This window comes from Thunnus albacares, chromosome 14, assembly GCF_914725855.1.
Source record: "Thunnus albacares chromosome 14, fThuAlb1.1, whole genome shotgun sequence".
Lineage (NCBI taxonomy): Eukaryota > Metazoa > Chordata > Actinopteri > Scombriformes > Scombridae > Thunnus > Thunnus albacares.
Genome location: NC_058119.1, coordinates 11,884,222 through 11,905,165, shown reverse-complemented (window position 1 = coordinate 11,905,165; position 20,944 = coordinate 11,884,222). Strand labels below are relative to the sequence as shown.

At 37.5% G+C, this 20,944-nt stretch overlaps 1 protein-coding gene across 6 annotated transcripts in view; it reads left to right on the top strand.

Moving 5' to 3' along the window:
- The first annotated feature begins 1,188 nt into the window (after window positions 1–1,188).
- LOC122996819 (neurexin-1a-like) overlaps window positions 1,189–20,944 on the top strand; it is a 269,296-nt gene continuing 249,540 nt past the window's right edge. For all 6 annotated transcript variants that reach the window (XM_044372532.1, XM_044372530.1, XM_044372527.1 and 3 more), the window contains exons 1-2: window positions 1,189–1,368; window positions 2,961–4,310. In XM_044372532.1, coding sequence (XP_044228467.1) covers window positions 3,599–4,310 — 712 coding nt within the window. In that variant the 5' untranslated portion in view covers window positions 1,189–1,368; window positions 2,961–3,598. The remainder of the gene's footprint in view (window positions 1,369–2,960; window positions 4,311–20,944) is intronic.

Here is a 20,944-nt window from a genome sequence, read left to right as displayed (position 1 = left end):
TTTACCTTATTCAAGAGGCATCGTTTGAATACAATTCTCAGCGTGTTCAGTGAATGACCTTTCCTATACTATCCAAACAGAGCTGATAGTGTGCTATATGTGGATCTCTTTTATTACCTATGTATTTCCAGCCACTGAGCAGTTATTTTGTTCTTCAAGCTTTAAGAGCCTTCTTCAAGGACACCTCCTTGATGTGTGCTCACTTAACTCATTCACATGCCCTTACACGCCAGCCTGAGGTTTACTAGAGCAATATTCCAGTCACCAGCCGTCATATACCTTTAGCCTTAGTCTTTAAATTATTCCACCCTTAGAATAATTGATGGCAGGATGTGAACTATACACAACTAGCAGTCCAAATGTTTTCACTTTTTACAGTACAGCAGCTGAGAGCATCCATGACTATGACTACTCTGCTGTAGTGGATTAATACAACTGTTCTTTTATTAAAGAAAAAAAAATGAAAAGAAAAAGCTATAAAACGATCCAAAATAAAAACAAACAAACAAAAAAGGAAAAGAAAAAAAACTGAAAAAAAAAAATCTTTATCCAAGAAATCTGTAAAACAAATGCTTAGTTAACTCTGGTCATCTTCAGACTACACACATGTACTATAGCTGCAGCATGAGCTATAAGCTTATTTCCTCCTTTATTATACATAGAGTGTGAAATACATTATTAACCTCCATAGAGACAAGCCGAAGAAGGTAATAAATATACCATGTACCATAAATATGTCATAAAATAAAGTACTACTTGAGAAAAGGGCATTAAACACCCCTTGAGTATTTCATCATTCAGCTTGATCTCATAATAACCTCTTAACTAAGAATTCTTAGTAGGATGTTTTCTTTTTTTTTTTTTTTTTTTTTTTTTTTTTGGATACACACATATTTTTGCAAGACTAGAAGCTGTTGTAGTTTGCTTGAAAGACACACTCCCCCTGTGCTCCAAGTGTACCTAAACCATCTCTGGCTGCTTCCTGGCGTTTTGTGTCTTTAGTAATCAATTAATCAATCGCTACAGTTTTTACAAGCCTTATCTCCAAAGTTGCCTCTGTCATAAATGTGCATGGATGGACGCTTATGGAGAGGCAGAGGCGCTGTCCAAGGTACTGCATTCAGCCCCTCCCCTGTAGACATCACAGAGAGGCACGTGATACGCTCTGTCTGTGGCTCCTGACAGTCGCTGGATAAGCTCAACAGGGAAACCAGATTGCACCTTCTCTTCCACAAAGATAACTGGATTTTCGCTCCGCACCTCACACCTTCTCCATCCGGCGGTTTCATTTCTTTAGTTGTGTTTTGTGTTGTGTTTTGTTTGTTTTTTTTTAAATCGGGGAACAAACTTGGTAAACGGATATTTAAGGTAAATTTTTCATACCACTAATCCTGTAAGGTTTTAAGAGGAGTTAGAGTGAAAGTGGACGTCTCTCTCTCTCTCTCTCTCTCTCTCTCTCTCTCTCTCTCTCTCTCTCTCTCTCTCTCTCTCTCTCTGTTTCTGATGCTGTGATTCACTTGAAAGCATATCTTGATGTGAAGGTTTCGCCGGAGTGGATTTGAGGTACAGGCTCTCAAAAACAAACCAACAAATGTGGACTTGTCGTGGTTTACAGGCGCTCAGCCCGCGGTGATTTGCATGAAATCGCATTTTTTTTTTTTTTTTTTTTTTTTTTTTTTTTTTTTTTTTGCTTGTGACAACTATTTAGGGTCCCGTAGAAGTAAAGGTGTATCACACGCAAAGGTAATAATAACGCATCATCTTGTTTTTCTTTTATAGTTGTGGGACACTGAAAAAATGCCGCAGATATGGGTATAAAATAACACTGTAATTATAGTGCGCCCGTTCCAGCTGTCATCCAGGGTAAGATGTTAAGGTATGGGGCATATAAATGATGAGATGATGGCGAAAATCTGTTGTCCCGTTTCGGCAAATTAGATGAAACGCTACATTTTGGTGATTGGTGTTAGTTGAATCATGACGAGCATTTAAATAGTAATAGTTGCATTTTTCTGCTGATGGAGAAGATGTTTCAGCCTGTTTAAAGTGCTGTGTCTAAGTAAAGCCCATCTACAGCCCGTACAGCGGTTACATTCTTCTTTGAAATGCAAACTAAATTGCGGAGATTTGACATCAGGTTGTCGTCTTTCTGTCTCAACATTTAACACGTTTGGTGTTTTATATGAAAACGCGGAATTCGTCTCACAGTCCAAGTGGAAAATAGTGACGAGGGAAATATAAAGAAGAGCACATTTTGGGGGGGGGGAGGGAGGGGGGGGGGGTCTCTGAGACTCAGTGGCAGCCCGACTGGCTCGTCTTACACAAACCAACCATTGTGAATCAAATGACGCACTTTTTCTCATGTTAGGTCTTCAATTGAGGGCAGGCCAGTAATTACTGTATATCGGAATGCTGCTGATGATGAACATTAATGGTTGCAGAAGTTGTTACGAGTGGATGAAGTAATATTCCTAAAGAAAATGATGAGAGTTGTATCGGCGGTTGTTTTTTCTTTTTACTTTGGCGTGACAATTTCCTCCAGGTATTTTTTTTAGATGTGTGAACATCTGGCTGCGATGTGAGCTCTAGACCACAAATCATAATTTACTGATCGTTTTATCTTGTATCAGATGTGGACGTGTTTTAATCTTCGGTGAAGTGCATGTGATAAGACAATGTAACCGATACACTTGGCCACTGAGATGCATTAATGCGTGCATTCCTTGCTTATTGTCCACTGCTGCTGTTTGCTTCCTGGAAAGCCCTGGTGATATTAATCTAATTATATGTCCTGTGTTTGTTGTAATAGGCCTCTCTGCATACAAGTGCCTGATTGGCTGTTATTCTGCCTTAATCATAGTATTAACTCTGATATTTGATTGAGGCTTTGCCCAAAGTGGATTTAGAAATGGATACAGTGAAAATGCAGATATTGTGTTAAACTTGCTTTTCTTTTGCAGGGAGCGTTGGGATTGAGGACTGCCTTGACAGACAGACTGCTTCTTTTGCTGAGCTTATCAGCCAACGTGGCTCCATATGGCATTTTTTCACATTGCTACAGAGGATGCAGGGTGAAAAGCCCTGAGCAAGGCTTCCAGATACCCGCCAAAGAATTCTGGCATGAACATGAAGATTAAAGCTGCCATTTCAACTCAAGTGAAACCGTGCGCACTCTAACTGGCACCAGAAGGGACTGTTCCATAATTACATAAATTAGACCGAGTGTGCCCAATGGATATTTGAATCCCTGTCACTTTGCTGTACATGGCCATGGCAGAGAGGACCTTTAAACAGTTCAAACTATTTTGGTGCCAACAGTGAGAGGATTGGCCAGTGGCCTGGACAGCTTGAGATAATGGTATTTGCTCCAGGAAATAAGTGTTGGCCAAGTTTATTGCTATGCAAATATATTATAGCATTTAACCTTTTGTCTTACAATGCATCAGTTCACACCTGTATACCCATGTAGACAGTCAGTTATATGCAAGTCTACTCTCTCAGAGTCAACCCAGCATACTTCTTGCTTAAGCAAAGGTTCTTATAAATAAATTCAGCCCTATAAGTACCTATCCACCTGCACAGAATTTCTGATCCCACGATGGTTTTACAAAAGCCATATGGTGCCCATATCATATGGGTTGGGCTGCTCATTTGTTGCTATGTAGAAATAGGCACTTGTCTAGAATTTACAGGTGCTGAGGGACAGTGGGCAAGATTTCCAGTGTGGAATGCATGTTGTGAAAGTGAAATGAGTTTTAATATGAAAACAAAGAGTTCCCATGGGCTGCTAGTTTACTTTGACGATGAGGGATTTTGTGACTTTTTAGAACTTCTCATACTGAACGGTAAACTCAGCCTTCGTTTCTCGATTTTCTGTGCCGAGCCTGCAACCGTCCTGTCTGACACGGCGGTCAACGACAGCCAATGGCACGCAGTTACAATAAGGAGAAACTTTAAGAACACGACCCTAATGGTGGACAATGAGATAAAATGGGTTGAGGTGAAGTCAAAAAGACGGGATATGACTGTTTTCAGCCATTTGTTTGTTGGTGGAATACCACCGGAATTACGGTCTGTGGCGTTACGACTGACATCAGCTGCAATCAAGGATCAGCTGCCTTTTACTGGATGGATAACAGATGTAAAGGTCAATAACACGGAGTCTGTAATGATCAACAGTGAAGGGGTCTTGAAGGACCTCTGCGGTACAGCCAACATATGCTTAAATGGAGGAGTCTGCAGTTTAATTAACAATGAACCAACATGTGACTGCTCTCAGACGGGGTTCCAAGGAAAGGACTGCAGTGAAGGTAAGACATCTGGATTAAGTTTAAACCATACAGTCGCTACAACACGTCCTCTGTAGCCTTTTCAGTCAGCCGCAACGTGCACTGATATATTTTTTTTAATGATATTTTTTATGTATACAAATACCCTATGGTAAATATTGTCATCATCATTCCTAAAGTATTGCATTCCCTTCCTCTATTTGGCTAAAGCTATATGTTTGTTTTAGATCTGTGATGTGAGCCATTGATCTTCAGTACAGTTGTTTGTAATGAGCGAATCTCCTGCAAGGCCTCATTAGCAAAACATGCAGGTGTTCTACATCCCCAAAGGTGTCTTCCAGTCCTATCAAACAGGTCCACGGGGATTGGTTGACCTATGAAATATCATCTCCAATGGCTTACCTCAAATGTAAGAACAGGAGTAATCATCTACAAAACAGATGGAGTAAACATGGATTATATCAATGACTTCATAAGTATAATCAGAAGCATAAATAAAACAGTTTTAAATGGCAACAACTCTGAGATTTTTGTGACAGTTTCCAGTTTCCAGCAGTGTTGTAATAACCATAATACACTGATGTACATTGATAAGCCATTAAGCAGGTACTTAGAGAAAATCACACAGAAATATGATCTATTATTATTGTATCACATCATTTTCTAGGGAAAAAAGTAATCTGGACTTTGAGAACTTTTAGTTTCAGATCATGAATGTCAACTAAAGCATGACAAAGCCATGGCTTCTTTAAAAACGGTGTGCCTAATTGATTTAATAATCCTGACAGATTTAAAATATATATATATATATATATATATATATACATATATATATATCATCTATTTACTGCAGGAGAATAAAAGGGCTAGAGACCAGGCTAATCAATGCACAAAGAGAACATGGGGTTCTTGTGAGGTAGAAAGAATAATATTACTCTGTGCTGGACCAGTATTGTGATGATAATATCAGGATCTCTTTTGGATATCATCCTTGGCGTTGCTCGTAATGGAAATGTATCAGTATTCAGGGTATTCAGTGTAGTGCTTCCCACAGGTTGGCAGTTTACTGCTGTGGTGGGGAGGAGTGGGTTTGTTGGTCAGGCCGAGTGTCGATGGGGGAGGTGTGTGAGTGTATGTGTGTTGTTTTAATTTATTCTTCAAGTTTCTCAAAAATACTGATGGATTTAAGGGCTTATTTAACATGTAGGCTAGTCTTGGCCATATGTAATTATTTACATTTCATTTCATATGCATATGTACTGTATCTTTATTCAAGCACATGAATATTTTATTAACAATAAACTCATTAGGCCAGCTTTGGATAACTTACTACTGCAGCATCAGATATTCCCATCTGATTGCCATTAGTTATCGAGGAAATATGAAACACCACTAATTAAAATGTCGTCTGCACACTGTATAGGCTACGTTTCATTTTCTGCTGTATTTATGTTTTGTTGGCAGTGTTAACACAACAAGGGTGAACATAGACAATGTGCACTGACTGACACATTGAATTATTGTTGCTGTAGTTCATTAACAGGCTTTAAGCACTGGACGGAAATAAATCTTTCATTTTTTAAACTACTGCATATCAGTTTAAAGATGGAAAACTTCATTGCCACAGGGTAGCACCCAAAATAAGCCTAGATCAGTAGAATATACAGTACTTGCACAAGCCACTCAGATAGTATTATCATTCTCTTTTTCACTCTTTTAAGTGCAAACTGTCTTCTTTCTCTAATCAAAATATTGTAATATTATTTTTATTAATTACACTATTGACACTGTTAAATAAATAAATATTGCAGGTATTACTAACATTTCAGTGTATATGAATGATTTTTTTATGTTAAAGGTTAATTAGACAAAACAACTGTAGCAAACCTTTCTCATCATTGGACACTGATCTTAAAAGTGTTGCCATTTGGCTCACAGTGAGACATCAGTTTCAGTGGGCACTTATCGTTTGATAAAGAAAAGACAGATAAGATTTGTTGATTACCCTTTGACTATTTTTTGCTGCTAGATTGATTGCTAGATTGCATTACGGTGTAGTAAAGGTTATGCAGGTCTCAGTTTAGAGGAGCAGAAATTCATACAAGAAAATTGTCACAACTTCTGTTGTGACAAAAGACTCTTAGATGTTTTGAACCTTGTTAATCACAAGTCATGTTGACTTCTCTTAAGGCAGCCATCTTATTCTTTTTTCTGATAAGCAAAATGTAGCCCACTGATGAAAGGTTCATCTCAGGGAAGTTGTAGTAGCCTTTGTAGTTTGGAAATTAATGCCATGAATTTCTGATGGTTTTATACAAATACAAGAAATTATTTGATGATGATGCAACAAGATATTATCTGTAAGATTACACCTTATTGTTTTTGACCGAACATTTAATAGATAAAAACCATATCTATTGTTGAGAAAATTACAGCTGTAACAAAGATTCTGGGCATTAAGAACATTCATTGTCATGTGCATAGCTATGATTATTAAGTATGACTCAGTGTTCTGTCTTTTACTACAAACTCTTTTCCAAAGGTCAACTTAAAGTGTGAACAGGCAAAAGCTATTATAATGATGTGCATTGCATAGTGATAACACAGTTTGAGTAACATTATTACTTTGCACAAACAAGTAACTACAGCAGAGGTTGGCGTTGGAGTGGAGGGGGGAGTAACGTTAGCGGAAAACATTAAGAGAAAAAGCCTGTGTTTATTCATTCTTTTAGTCTATAATGGAGACATGAAAGCAGATAGAAATTCTTTAGTATGTGTTGAGAAAAGTGAACTTGGTTGGTGGTTGATTTTTTTATATGAACAAGCAGATGAGCCTGACAGCCAGCCTGACTAGATACTGATGCACTATTTTATGGCTGTAAGGCTGCTAGCTTAGCTAACTGATTTCTAGTGGGGAGCTAACAGGAAGAAAGCCCTCTAGAAATCAAAAGACAAGTTTATTCAGGTAGTATGCTCAATGCAACTAAAATGTAGCATAGGCAGATATAAGTAATGTGTCATCAGATTTGCCTGAGGTTGGCCACCTATCAAATTATTATGAGATACACAGTAGCTACGAATATCAACCGGGGAAATAAAAGCGCTATCCTCTTCCTCTTTTGGTTGCGCAATGAGTGACACACTTCCTTTGTGCCGTAAATCGAGCCTTCATTTTCCCGGGAGATCGTACCCGAGGCTTACAGGAAACCAATCTAAACACCGATGGTGTCATTATTCTATAGCCGTTACACTGTGCAGTCAACATTTCCTTCATAATGATAAGTTAAAGCCAAAAAGTTGTCTATTTCTACTTTAATGTTATTTGTCTGAAATTAGTTGGTTATAGTTTTTTAGAGTATAAGGTTATTAGATTGTAATTAATGGCAAAGTAAATTAGTTCAGTCAGTTATGATTAAATTGATGCTACTGTCACTCAAGAATAGAACACACAAATTCAATAAGTTATGATACAGACATTAATTACATAAACTGTGAACTCCGATGACAATTGAGTCACATTTTAATGAAACAAAAATAGTTTTAGTGAATAAAAAAATAAACTTACAACTAACAGTCCCCTTAACACTACAGTAGTATATATAACACCATAACATTATTTTAAAGTTAGATATTTCAGTGTCAGGGTTATGTTCATGGGTGGTTATAAATGAAATAATGCTTTGAAAACGGTGGTCTGTGCTTTCATATGTCTTTTGTATTTCTTGTGTGTGAGTATGTCTCATTAGTCAAGAAATCACAGGAAGAGATCAAAATGTTCACACCAGGGTAGCCGCTGATGTTAATAGTTTTATGGCCATGAAAGAACTAATTAGTTATATTATTACATCTTTACGATGAGTGATGTAAAAGATATCATCCTTGTACTGCATGAAGGGTGAACATTTATTGTTTAAAGAGGTCAGTGTAATGAATATACCATGGCACTGGTGATAGAGATCCATTATAACCATGTAGCTTAATAGTAATGCTTAAATTATGGTCTAATCACTTTCCTTGTAGTGTGTTATTATGTGCTCATATAGGGGAGGAGATTCTCTCATGGACTAGCTTAGTGACTTGAAGTTTGATGAGGTCAACTTTGTGACAGGTACATGCCTTCTCCTGTTCAAGTAAATAAATTATATTATAAAAAGATTAGATTTGAAACCCTAAATACTACACTGTTCATCCTAATTTTAATTCTGCTGCAGTGACAGTGACAGGAGGAGAAGGAGTCACTTTTTCCAAATTTAGGAGTTGTCCTGAATGGAGAACTCATTCTGGGAGTTTCAAGATGGTGGGTGACAGAGCACCCGCAAAGAGAGCAGCATCTGAGACTCAACGTGAAGATCTATATTCATAGTTGTCCATCTGCTTGCTTATTATATATATATATATATATATATATATATATATATATATCTTGCCTGAATTACAATGTCAAACTACATAAGAGAAACTACAGGTTACTAAGTACCTAATGGTAAAACTGTCTGGATGTAATGGAAGTCATTATATCCACAAGATTACACAACAGAAACCTCAAAGACAAACAGGCAGTATATCAAGAGAGCTGTCTTCTGTCATCACCCCACACAGACGCAAAGCACAATGTGGGATTGAAAAAGTTTTGCAGTCTTGCTCCTGTTCTGACTATTAACGTGTGTATGTATTCATATGTATGGGCAGGTAGTGTGTGGGTACAGTGAGTTGATCAGTGAAACAAGACATTAAAGTTGCAGACCATACAACCAAAACAATGAGCTGAAAGATGCCAAAATGCTCCTGAACTGAACCTAGAGCTGAACTGTAGTTGGATGATACATTGCTGTGTTCATAACAATGAGCAACCCCTCTTATATTATTTGTAGTCATCTTATCAATTTTCAATATAATAGATTAGTGCAGCTTTAAACTGAGCAAGAGTGCAGAGCTAGAAATTCACAAAAGAGGTGAAAAACACCTAAATTTGCCAAAACATACTTATATGAATAAAGAATTGAAGAAGACTCGTTCAAATACAAAAACGTGAATGTTTGGCCTTGGAAAATTATATCCTTTCTGCTCGTGTGCCTGTAAAAAAGGAAAAAAAACCTCAACCTGTTTCCCCATGCCTCCCAAGTCTAAACAGCAAAAAAAAGCAACAGCTCTGAGTTTACGATAATATTTCTTGACATACGTCATTAGTTAGTCCACGCGGAACTGTTTTCATCAGCTCTATTGTACGTTTTTGTCAGCAGCGACAGTGTATTTGGCAACAGATCATATAAAACTTGGTAACACTTCCTGCAATGAAGAAAGACTGGTAGCTCTTTATAGCTCATTTCAGTGCGGCACCAACATTGCAAAGCCAGATTCAATTCCCACTGGAGTCATCCATGCTGAAATTGTATGAACTCATGGTACCTCGAGTCACTTTGGATGAAAGCATCCACCAAATAGTAGCTTTGCTGCTAATTCAGCATTCTAGCAAGTACATAGATTTTTTTTTCCCACCCCAAGGTAATGTGGTATTGCTGCTTGTTTTCTCACCTTTGTGAGCTGAACAGAGAGAGGAGACGAACAACAACAACAACAAATGTCTGTGCATGAAAAATCAAAACATTCATTTAACACAGCAATTAAAACTAGTGTGCTAGCCAGGATATTCCTAAATAAAGGGTCAAATCTCTCTCATTCAGAAATATGTATTCAACAGTAGAAACCAAATTTAACTGTAAAAACTAGAAATCTAGCTTGGCAAATAACACATACTGTGTGTTAGTGCAGCAGACAGACCCTCTGTTGGTTTACCTAATGCCCATACAATGATTCAACCCTAAAGTACATTGAAGTTTAAAATGTACCTTTCCATTAAATAATTTAAAAGCTGTTGTATTACTTTGATCAGATGAAAGGATTACAGGCTTTGCCACCAGACCTGTCAACTCTCCCCTGCCCAACCACAAGCTTGCACATTGCATGACCATGCACACACAAACACACACACACACACACACACACACACACACACACGTACACACACACACACATAAATCCCTTTGATCGGTTAAAACAATTATTTAAATGCACTGTTCTATGGCCAGTAAGTTCCCAGAATCTGTCCTCTTGTTTCTCATTAGAGAAATAACATAGATGCATTGCATAGCTCCATATTTTATCCTGATAAATGGAATGATGTTGTTTATTTCATTGTACATTAGCTAAACATAAATCAGTCCAAGTAAAAAAAGTAGGGCAGTCCTCAACTGAAACTGTACAGCATTTTGTCATTTTGTGCATTATGCAATTCACAGGATAACTCACATTGATTGGAATACAGTAAATAAATGTGATTGCATTTTACTTTATTTTTTATGATTTTAGTTGAGCATAGCTTCTGGTTCCTTGAACAGATTTAGTTAGAAATCCCTGAAACTGACGTCATTCTTCGTAGCCATGGACTGTGAAAAAAATAATGGACGTAGCCACTGTGACGTCACCTATTGGTTTGTGAACACCCGTTTTGAATCTGGATGTATAAAGAGAACAGGATACAGCACTAGAGGTGGGGCCCCGTTCATTCCTATGAAAGTTCACATCAAATTACATCAAATGAAAACATACTGCACACGCTCTATGGGCCACATGTGCCTGTGGAGCATGCTCACTACAGACTTCCAACTAACTTCCAGTTTAGCCCTCCGGCTAAGTCGAATGGGGATAAAACAATTCAATCATGCAGCTCTAGCCAAAAACAGGCTTAAAACCATTAAAACAAAATGTACTTACCAGAAAAACTGAACATCTGACTCCGTAGAGGGTCTTCTAGTTGAATCAAACGCTGAACAAGACTTTTTTAGGTGACCAAAATGTTACAATTAACTTGAACTGAAAACACATTGAAATAGTGACAGCTCTTAGAGGGCTTCACCTATACTCTGTGAATCTAGGGTTACAGCATGGTTACATTACCTAACCAATGTTGTCGCCATAGTAGCGACGTCTCAATCACAACATCGCCACACCCCAAACCATACCCTACTTTTCAAATTTAAATTAAATGGGACCATAATTTACAAAAGGAACGTCATGCTGTATTGAAGAAGACATGAAACTAGCGATTGAAACCATAAACTCATTAGGAACCTTTACTGAGATAATAAATCAAATGAGAAGTAAGGTCATTTTTTCATAGACTTCCAAACAATCAGACTTCTTTTTGGAGCCAGTAGAGTCGCCTCCTGATGGCCATTAGAGAGAATGCAGGTTTAAAGCACTTCGACATTGGCTTCACTTTTCAGACCCTGAGCTACCCACAGTCAGATAATTTAAGCCACTTGATTAAGCTGCTAATGCATGATGACAAGAATGACTATAGCATACAGTAAGTGAAATTATGTCACACCTATTTTCACATTTGTATCATAATCATTATCTTGTTCAGAGTTTTTTAATTCACTGAACATCATTGCAAAATATTTCCTTGCTGCTATATGAAGGAATGTACAATACATGCAGAAAACACATAGTTATATGCTCAATACATTTTTTTCCATGTCATGGTCTTTGCTGATGTTTTTTTCCACAGACAATTTGATTTCTTATTATTGGTATTTAAGGTTTCCAGTTATGACTGAGAGATAATTTACACATTGAGGAACCTCTCCAGAATCTCTTCTCACCGCTAATAGTTTGAACCTGATTTTACAGTGTCACATATTTGAGAACTGCTACTGAAAATATCTCAAGGTTATTAGAATATATCATAACATAACTATTTCAACAATCTATGCTTATCCTGGAAGTTTAACTAACCAACAGGGTGTCTGATTAGAACTGGTACAGTCACTGTTTCTTAGTGGAGGAGTTGAATCACAGACTGCTGCTTATGAATTTAACACGTGGCCATTAAGTGATTACATTCATTTTTCCTTATGTTTAACGTACTATATGTTATATGTCATGACAGCGGTCCTTTGACTGACTGTCAACTATAATTTGAAACGTGATGACTTTGACAGAGGTGATGTTTAATATCATCTGTCACAACCATGACAGCGCTTGGTATATAGAGGAGGAAGGGTGAAACACTTGCAAATTGAACACTGGGACTTGATTGAGGAGTTTTTTTTTCACAGTAGCCTACAGCCTACATTTTCATCAGTCATAAAGTGCACTTCTTGTCCAGTGAATTGGTAAAATTTCTGGCTGTTTCTGCAGCACTAGTGTAATACAGTATGTAGGACTGTATATTATGTTTTTTCTACTTTGCTTAGCCTGACTGAGCTGATGAAGCTATTTTTTCCTCCTAGATGTTAAGCAGCAATAATAGATGTTTTGGGCAGTTGGGAGCAATGGAAGAGGTTGTAAACACAGCAATGACATTGTATTGCTTTATGAGGTGATACATAAAGCTAAGGTGAAGGTGTTAGCTAATGGTTGCATTTTACACATCCAGCAGACATGGAGCAACATTCGCATGCTTTGGAGTCATGTTTCTTTCAATACTGACTCATTTTAGCTCTGTTTTGACTCAACCAACCACTGAGGGAAAAATCTGGCTCTTTAGCAGCTAAAGGCTTGACTATGTTCACCAGCTATCTTTTTTTCTTTTGCTGAAAACATCTGCTGGTCAAGTGATAATTTGTCACTACAAGGAACAACTTTAAAGTACATGTAATCATTTCATGCATTATTGTTATAAAATATTGATTTAAGTGCAGCCTTAATATAATTTGGCAATCCTGACTACTGCAGGACTGTAGTGGCTTCGACAGCTGAAGCTGTGCAGGACATTTAGTGAGGCACTGTAATACTGTGCAGCATCTGAGCTGTGTATTTGTTTCTGTATGGAAAAGCAGATCAATTATAGACGAAATTTCAGTTTGGTTGAGGCTCTGGCTTTATGCCTCAAGACCTGCACATTTCGTTCCAAATTGTGTCCCCAAGGACATTTCTACTTCACACAGTGAGAGCAACAGTAGAGTGAAAAAGTAGGTAGGGTTATATTGAATGGTTAAGCAACTGCAACTGTACTGAAAAAGAAATCTGACTCAAAATTAGTTAAAGGTACAAGAATGTGTATTTAATTAATTAAAAACATAGATCACTGAGTTCCAAAGCTAATTTTAGTGAAAAATATGTCTGATTTTAATATTCTGTTTTCTGGCACTGGTAAAGTTAGGTATTTAATGAGCGCTGGATTTATTAAGAAATTTAAATCAGTTAAGTTTTTGAATTTCAATCAACTCCTAATAAGGTAACAAAAATGCTCCCACACTCTGTCAACACATATAGAAAATGAATTAAATAGCTACGGAAGTTTATTGAATTCAATAAGTTTCTTATGTATGACATCTCAAAATCAGCACTATACATTTTAGCTGAATTATATGGATGGCTCCATGTGAATAACATATTATTTATATATTATTAAGTATTCAGCAGAGTTCCTCATGCTCACATATATGAACTGAACTGCTCTGAAAAATATAGGAAGATTTGTACAAGTGTCTCCCTTTCAGGCATGTCTGTCATTGTATGAGCTCAAACCATGTGACCTAACTGTATCTCTGAAAGTGTCATTCTGTCTAGAAGCCTCCTGCAGCTTCACTCAGACAAAAGCAGATTAATAGTATGCTGCTGTCTCTGAGTCCAAAGACAGATATTGGGATCAAAAGATTAGAGGGATTTTCCCGGAGGATTTCTGCCTTGTTTAAATACAACTGCTCCCGACTGTCAAAGGGTGTTTGTGAAATTCTTTGACACCAAACTCCTCCTTTAACGGGATTCATCCCACAGCAGAAATAAACCAACAAGTTCTCCAAATTAAATGACGACGCAGGTCGTTTGACCGTGCACTCCAGAAAAACCCATAGGAGTGTTTTCTAATCAGGCGCCTCTATCAGCAGTAATCAGCAGGACAACATCATTTGTCAAATCACTGTTAAAATAATTATGTTTTTTACGATGTGATAATGCTGTGGTTAAGGTGTGGTTAGATTTATGCCACTTTTAGCAAGTTAGGCTCTAACCAGCCACCCAACATAAACACATAAACACATGCTCCCAGTAAACTGGGCTAATACAGTATGTTTCTTACTGAAGCAAACTAAGCTTGCATATGGAACCTACAGTATATCAGAAGATGCATAATTAATTGATTATCTCTCAACCACTGCCATGAATATGTCATGTATGCAGAATGAAATTAGAACACATCTGTCAGAATTCCTTATTCAGACCAAAGCTTTAAATGGAAGAATATTATAAATGAATAAATGACTTTTTGCAGGGTATACAATCTGAAAGTCGAACAGACATAGGATAAAGCTGTTTAGAGGTGAAAATTTGCCTCTTTAAATTCCAGGCTGTAGATATTTTCACTTTGAACTTAAGTTGCCTTTGATGCTGCTGGTTGGGTGTCATCCTTCATGAAAGTAGTCTGAAACACTAAAAACAAGTCGAAAGTGCACTGTCATAATTTGAAAGCTGTCATGCTAATGATAAAGCAAAGACAAATCAGTCTTTATGAATAGTTTTCATGACTTTGAAGCCCTTTGTGACATTAACAGTGAGTAAGGATTGTACAAATAAACGTGACTTGACTAAAGTGTAGTCTGGGTTATGTGTCACATTTCGAGGGATTTCTTACCTGCTGCTCATCTACAAATAGGAAAATCTTACGATATATCTTTACCCCACCTGAACATTTTAAAATCAGTTATACAATTCAACTAAATTGAAATAATGATTAAAAACAGTGCTGCAGTCAAAGAAGATTTGTCTGGTGTAAATCATTGGTTGCATTTTCACCAGGGACCTCTTTTTACAGTTCTGTCTTTTTGTCATTTATAATAGAAAGGGATGTAGCTTTATGTTAACAGTACTCAGAGCTTAGCTGTATTTTATGCTCGGTGTGCTTTATTAATAGTTTTTTTTTTTAAACTTTACCAGAAGAGCCGCTCTTCAGATAGGGATTTGTCACACATCAACCGTGGGAGCCGCAAATACAGTTTCCTTAAGCAACTGCTAAGCACATTTAGTTAGAAAAAGGTGCTTGGCTGAACATTGGCACATACAGCTTTAACATGAAGCTGTGAGATCTATCAGAATATCTTACAAATAAGCAGAGTCCATACTTAAAAACTTGCATTTTACATTGATTTCTTAATTCCTCTGCCAGGTCTAATACTCAAGTGTTAAAAAGCTACTGCAGATTTACTCCACATCTGTAATACTATCCTAGATATTGTCAATCCTGGGATTAAGGTTATTAGAACTACTTTATAAGCTGCTCTGATTATCCTGTTGGATCATTCCAACCCACAAGATGTGAACGAATGGTGAGGTCTTCAGCACATCTGCTCTCTAAAATCCACTCTCTTTGGTCTGTCTCTCTGGAAATATCTGGATTGGACTATTGTCTTTACACCATCTGTCCAGAGAACCTTGAAGTAGCTTCATAATATGATTAATTAAATCACTAACACTGTTAGAGTAGATTTAATTAGCAAGATTAAAAAATATATTTCGATTAAATTATTTTACACTAGTTTTCAGTCTGCAAGAATGTGCAACTCTACTGGTGTTATTGGACACTATCCTATTTTGAAGAATTGAATCTCAACAGGGTGATCTCACGAAAAGGTGATATGAAGATTGTATTGCTCTAATGTTATACATGTGCAACTGTTGACGGACTCAGCTGGTGAGAGTAGAGATTGTGCACTATAGCTACAGCTGTGGGAGCTATCCATTTCCATCAGCGTGGCTGGCCACTCTGCCCGTTTCCTCTCTCTCCACTCTTACTGTTGCTTGAGGAGGATAATGAGGGAGATGGTGAGTTGTGTAATCCCACTAACACTCGTCTGGTAGATAGATGCATTAGGTTTAGGCTGTGGTGCTAAGAGATGGGCCCTCACTTATACTCATTACTCTTGATTTGTTCCAAATTGTAATTTAACAACAAATCAATCCTCTGGTAGCTCTGACCTTTGCTGTGAGGCTCTTACATTTCCCCTTACAACGCCTCTGCGACAGGGGATTGTAGAGCAGCCTTCCTGCTACTATTTTTCAAATCTACAACTGTCTAATCGCTGACAATGGACTCAGCAGCTTCTGGTCTTTTTCGTTATTGCAAGTGTTTTTATTATACCCCTTTAATAATTAATAACACTGCACAAAAAGGGGAAATAAAACAAGAGCTCCTATTCTATTAGAGTCATGACTCATACAGTAGAGTTGTGTGTGTGTTTTTGTCAGAGGAGTCCATGTAGAGATGTTACTTTTCTTAAATCATTTACTGGAATGCACAAAAAGTACAGATAGCAACAGGTAGCAACCCTGTCTCACAGAAATTATATTTATTTATATACTTTCCAACAGCAAATACATTTTCAAAGAAATGTAATACTGCCTGGATTACATTGGTTATCAACATAATGAGAAAATATGAATTAAGGTATCTAACAAGTCACAAAAATGTTGATATTGTATTTCATTTGTTTTCTACCAAAATATCTGATCTTGCAATAGGCTATAATACCCACTCATAGCTACAGTAATATAAAAGGAGATCCCCAATTGAAACATTGTCAATAAATTAGTAGGCAGTGAGCAGGAGCCTGTCTTTTAATGTATTATTTGTCAGTAATAAATTACAAATTAAAGCTTAAAAATGACACACATTTTCAAGCTGTTACTTTCAGCTGTCAACCTGCAAACATCTCTGCAGCATCTTTAAAGGGGTGCCCAAATATTCCAACATAACTTTTAGCAATGAGGGTTTCAGCTTTTCCACAATGAAACTTAATTGTAGCTGACCTACTTTTTGAAAGCAATGCTGGCATGATAAACTGCTTCAGTTTGAGGCTATTTAAAATGGAATTGAACTGCTTTCATTAGGAAGTGTCAGTTGGCTTAAGAATTCATGAAACTGAGCATTATTTAATATATCACATATTTTCATTTAATTACACTGATAATACATTTTATATATCATACAACATGCCCTTGTTTGAGTGATACTTTGCACCTCCTAACTGACCAGTCCACCAAATAAGCATAACACTGTGAGGAAAGAGAGAGAGAGAGAGAGAGAGAGAGAGAGAGAGAGAGAGAGAGAGAGAGAGAGAGAGAGAGAGAGAGAGAGAGAGAGAGAGAGAGAGAGAGAGAGAGAGAGAGAGAGAAAAGTTTTCTGAATAATCAATGAAATAGTCCATTATGGATGCACAACATGAATGCACATACATTTTCAGTTAAACGGGGAGGGGGGGGGGGGGCAGTATGATAAAATGCCCTCTAAGCAAGTGGTTCTCAAACGTTTTCACATCAAGGACCCCTAAACTGATGCAAATTAGATCACAGACCCCCATTTGATAAGATTTTGTCCCAGCGTCCCCCGTCTGATAAGATTTTTGCTCTTGGTTGCTTTATTGCAGAAAATGTATGAAACCAAAATAGTCATACATTCATTCGTTGTGTTACTTACTGTGTTACTATGGATGGAATTATAGTAAAATAAATGATTCCCCTTTTTGCTGGGGACCACCTGGAACCCCCTAAAGGACCCCATTTTTCGAACCATTGCTCTGAGATGCCCCCACAGTATGATAAAGTGCCCTCTAAGGTGCCCACACAAAGGATAAAACACTGGCGGACCTTGTGCCCGGGGGGTGCCCCAAAGGACAAAAAAATACAGTGAAAGAGCCCTCTAAAGTGCCCCCACGTTATGATAAAGTACTCTCTAAGGTGTCTGCACAAAGGAGAAAACATACCAAAGTTCTGTAGTGACTGTCTAGTTATGGGTAAAAATGAAATGTCCTATAGAGGGCCTCTATATGTGACAATGTGGAATTAAGTGCCCTCATGGGTGCCCTCTCAGTGGAAGAAAGTGTGATAGTGCCCTGTAAAGAACCCCCTGTGAGTGAAGTGCCCTTCCAGTGAAGAGCATGAGATGCTTTGCCCTATAAGATGCCCTTATGATGTAGTTACTGGCTGTTATGGTATATATTAATGTATCCCTGGCTGACCATGAAGAAAATAAAATACCCTTGAAAACATGTAGTAGTTGTTGTAGCTTATATTATTACATTCAGTTGATTTTGGTACAGTACTGCTCCAAGTTTGCTCAGTCACACCCCCCTTAGATTGTCTGGGTCAGTGAAGTCTAAGCTGTAACCTTGATCCTATGACAACTGAGATAGGTCACATAGCAAGGTTCTTTCACAATTGTATGTATGGATTAAATATTTATTAAGAATGCATTACTAATGTATGTAAACTGTATTTTCTGTGTTAGTTTTATATTTAGGCTTGTCCAAAGCTCTAAAACATGCTAAACAATATGCTAGATGGATAGTAGTTAGCTAGCTAGATACATACTTGTCTTTACTAAATATTTGGTACAAACTGGAAATCAACCTTGTGATGTAGTAAAATCTTTAAGGAAATCATTAGAGTATTCTTTATTCACATTTTGTTTACAACTCTTTAGTTTGAACTAACTTGCATTGTAGAGAGAGAGATTAGCATTGGGTTACTCTATGATTACAGAATGCCAAGAAGAGACAGGAAATTGAAGACAATATAAAGGGATCTGCAAAATGCAACTAGAGACAGCAAGGGATGAGATGAGAGAGATAAAGTATGCTTGCATTAGCCATTAGCAATTAGAGGGATGGCCAGTATAACTTAAACCTCTGCCTAGACCTGTTAAAAAGTTTTTAAAATGTATCCTGTCATGAAATCTGGAAGATAACCCTTTGAGTAACCCTGCTAACAGACAAACAAATGGAGAGGAGTGAAAACAACTTCCTTGGTGGGGGTAAAAATACCTTACTAGTGCAGTTCTAGTGCTGTATGCCAGTGCCTTTACCACCCCAAGGAACTGGAAAGGCATGACAAATGACAGAGCTGCCCAATCTTTCAAGGATGTTTGCCAATTCTATAGCATGGAGGAAGACAGTATTGTCACTGAACTTAAGGTGTTCCACTCTTCCTATGCTCTCCCTATCAGCAATGTCCAATGTATGCTTACAGTATGTGCCTTTATGAGAATGATATGGACACAGTCTGTCCAAATCTCACAAAACTCCTCAAAAGAAATGTTACATTGCCAGTGATTACTGCATCAGTTGAGCGTTCATTCTCCAAATTGAAGCAGATCAAGACCCAGCTTAGAAACCAATGTGGAGAACGAAGGCTCTCAGATCTTCTTCTGTTGTCCATTGAGAGGGACACCCCAATTGACCATAACGAGGTCATTAACATTTAAAAAGTCATGGCCAAAAGAATTCTCCTTTTATTTCACCAATCTTGCTTCTCACTTCCCTGATAAGACTGCTCAAAAAAGCTAATTCTCAAAATGTTAATAGGTTCATGATTTTACTACAGATGTGTTTGAGAAATAAACATTTAAAACATTACCGATTCCCTGTGAATTGTATTGCAGAGATGTTTGTTAAATAAATGTTTAAAAAATAAATCCTTTTTAATACAGAGGTATTAAATATTCTGAATCACATTAAAATGTTAAAGGGGACCAATTATGCTCTTTTCCAGCTCTATATTTTAATTCTGGGACTCCTCAAGAGTAGTTCAGCCTCTCCTGCAGTTCAGCCTCTGCCTGAAACAGGCAGTTTTAGCTCCTGTCTCTTTAAGGCCCCCTCCCGATGAGTCCACTCTGTTCTGATTGGTTAATGACTGTGAAGCAGCATCACAGCTGACTTCTGTCTGCTCAGGAAGCTACGTAAACAACCCATTTAACAAACTATAGTAGTAGGATTTCACAAAACCTTAGCAGCAACCCTGCAACCAAGGCTACGGAATGGACAGTCATTTAAGGGCATACGTAATGAGGTAGGAGGGTAGGAAGAGAGGTAAAAAAAACATTTACAAATGAAGATTTCAGAGCAGGTTGAACCCCTGGTTTTTGACGTGCAAGGAGCATTTCTACATACAATAACCTCACTTTTTGGAATTTTGACCATGTTTAACATTGATACCCGACATCATAACAGTATATAAATAACAGAAAACCACAAAAAGCACAATAGGTCACCTTTAATCTTAATTCAGGATGTAGCCTTTTTACCAAACATCCGTTGTTGTTCTCTGCTGATGGGTGCCCATTAAATGTACCAGGTGCCCCTTATATTTTTTTGCCCTTGCCCCTCAGAGAGCCTGAGTCCACTACTGCTTAAAACAGGCTGCTGAAATAATTTTTTTAAACAGAAACCAATTATTAAAAGGCAATTATTGAAACTGTATGATTGCTCATTGTCTTAAAGTTAAGAATTTAAAAAATGTGTCTAGATGTTTCTCTGGTGTGGACCAGGAGCCTCTAGAGCATATTAATAAGCAGCATTCTGAATACAGGCTGGGTGGGGGGTTGTTACTTTATTTGAGATGGCATGCAGTTCTTACTCAAACATAGTGTGAAAGCACAAAGCTTCATGATTCTATCTCTGAAATTAATTTTAGGATCCCAATATCACTGCGACAACAGTTGCTTATTTTGTAACAGGAGTGCATACAAAACCTTACATTTTTACCACATTTATACCTCTGTAAATTGGATTCAGTATCATTTACATAAATTCTGACTTTTAGATAGTAAACTACAAAGAGTTTCCATGTTAGAGGAGACCAGCATTATGGCTGTAAACAAA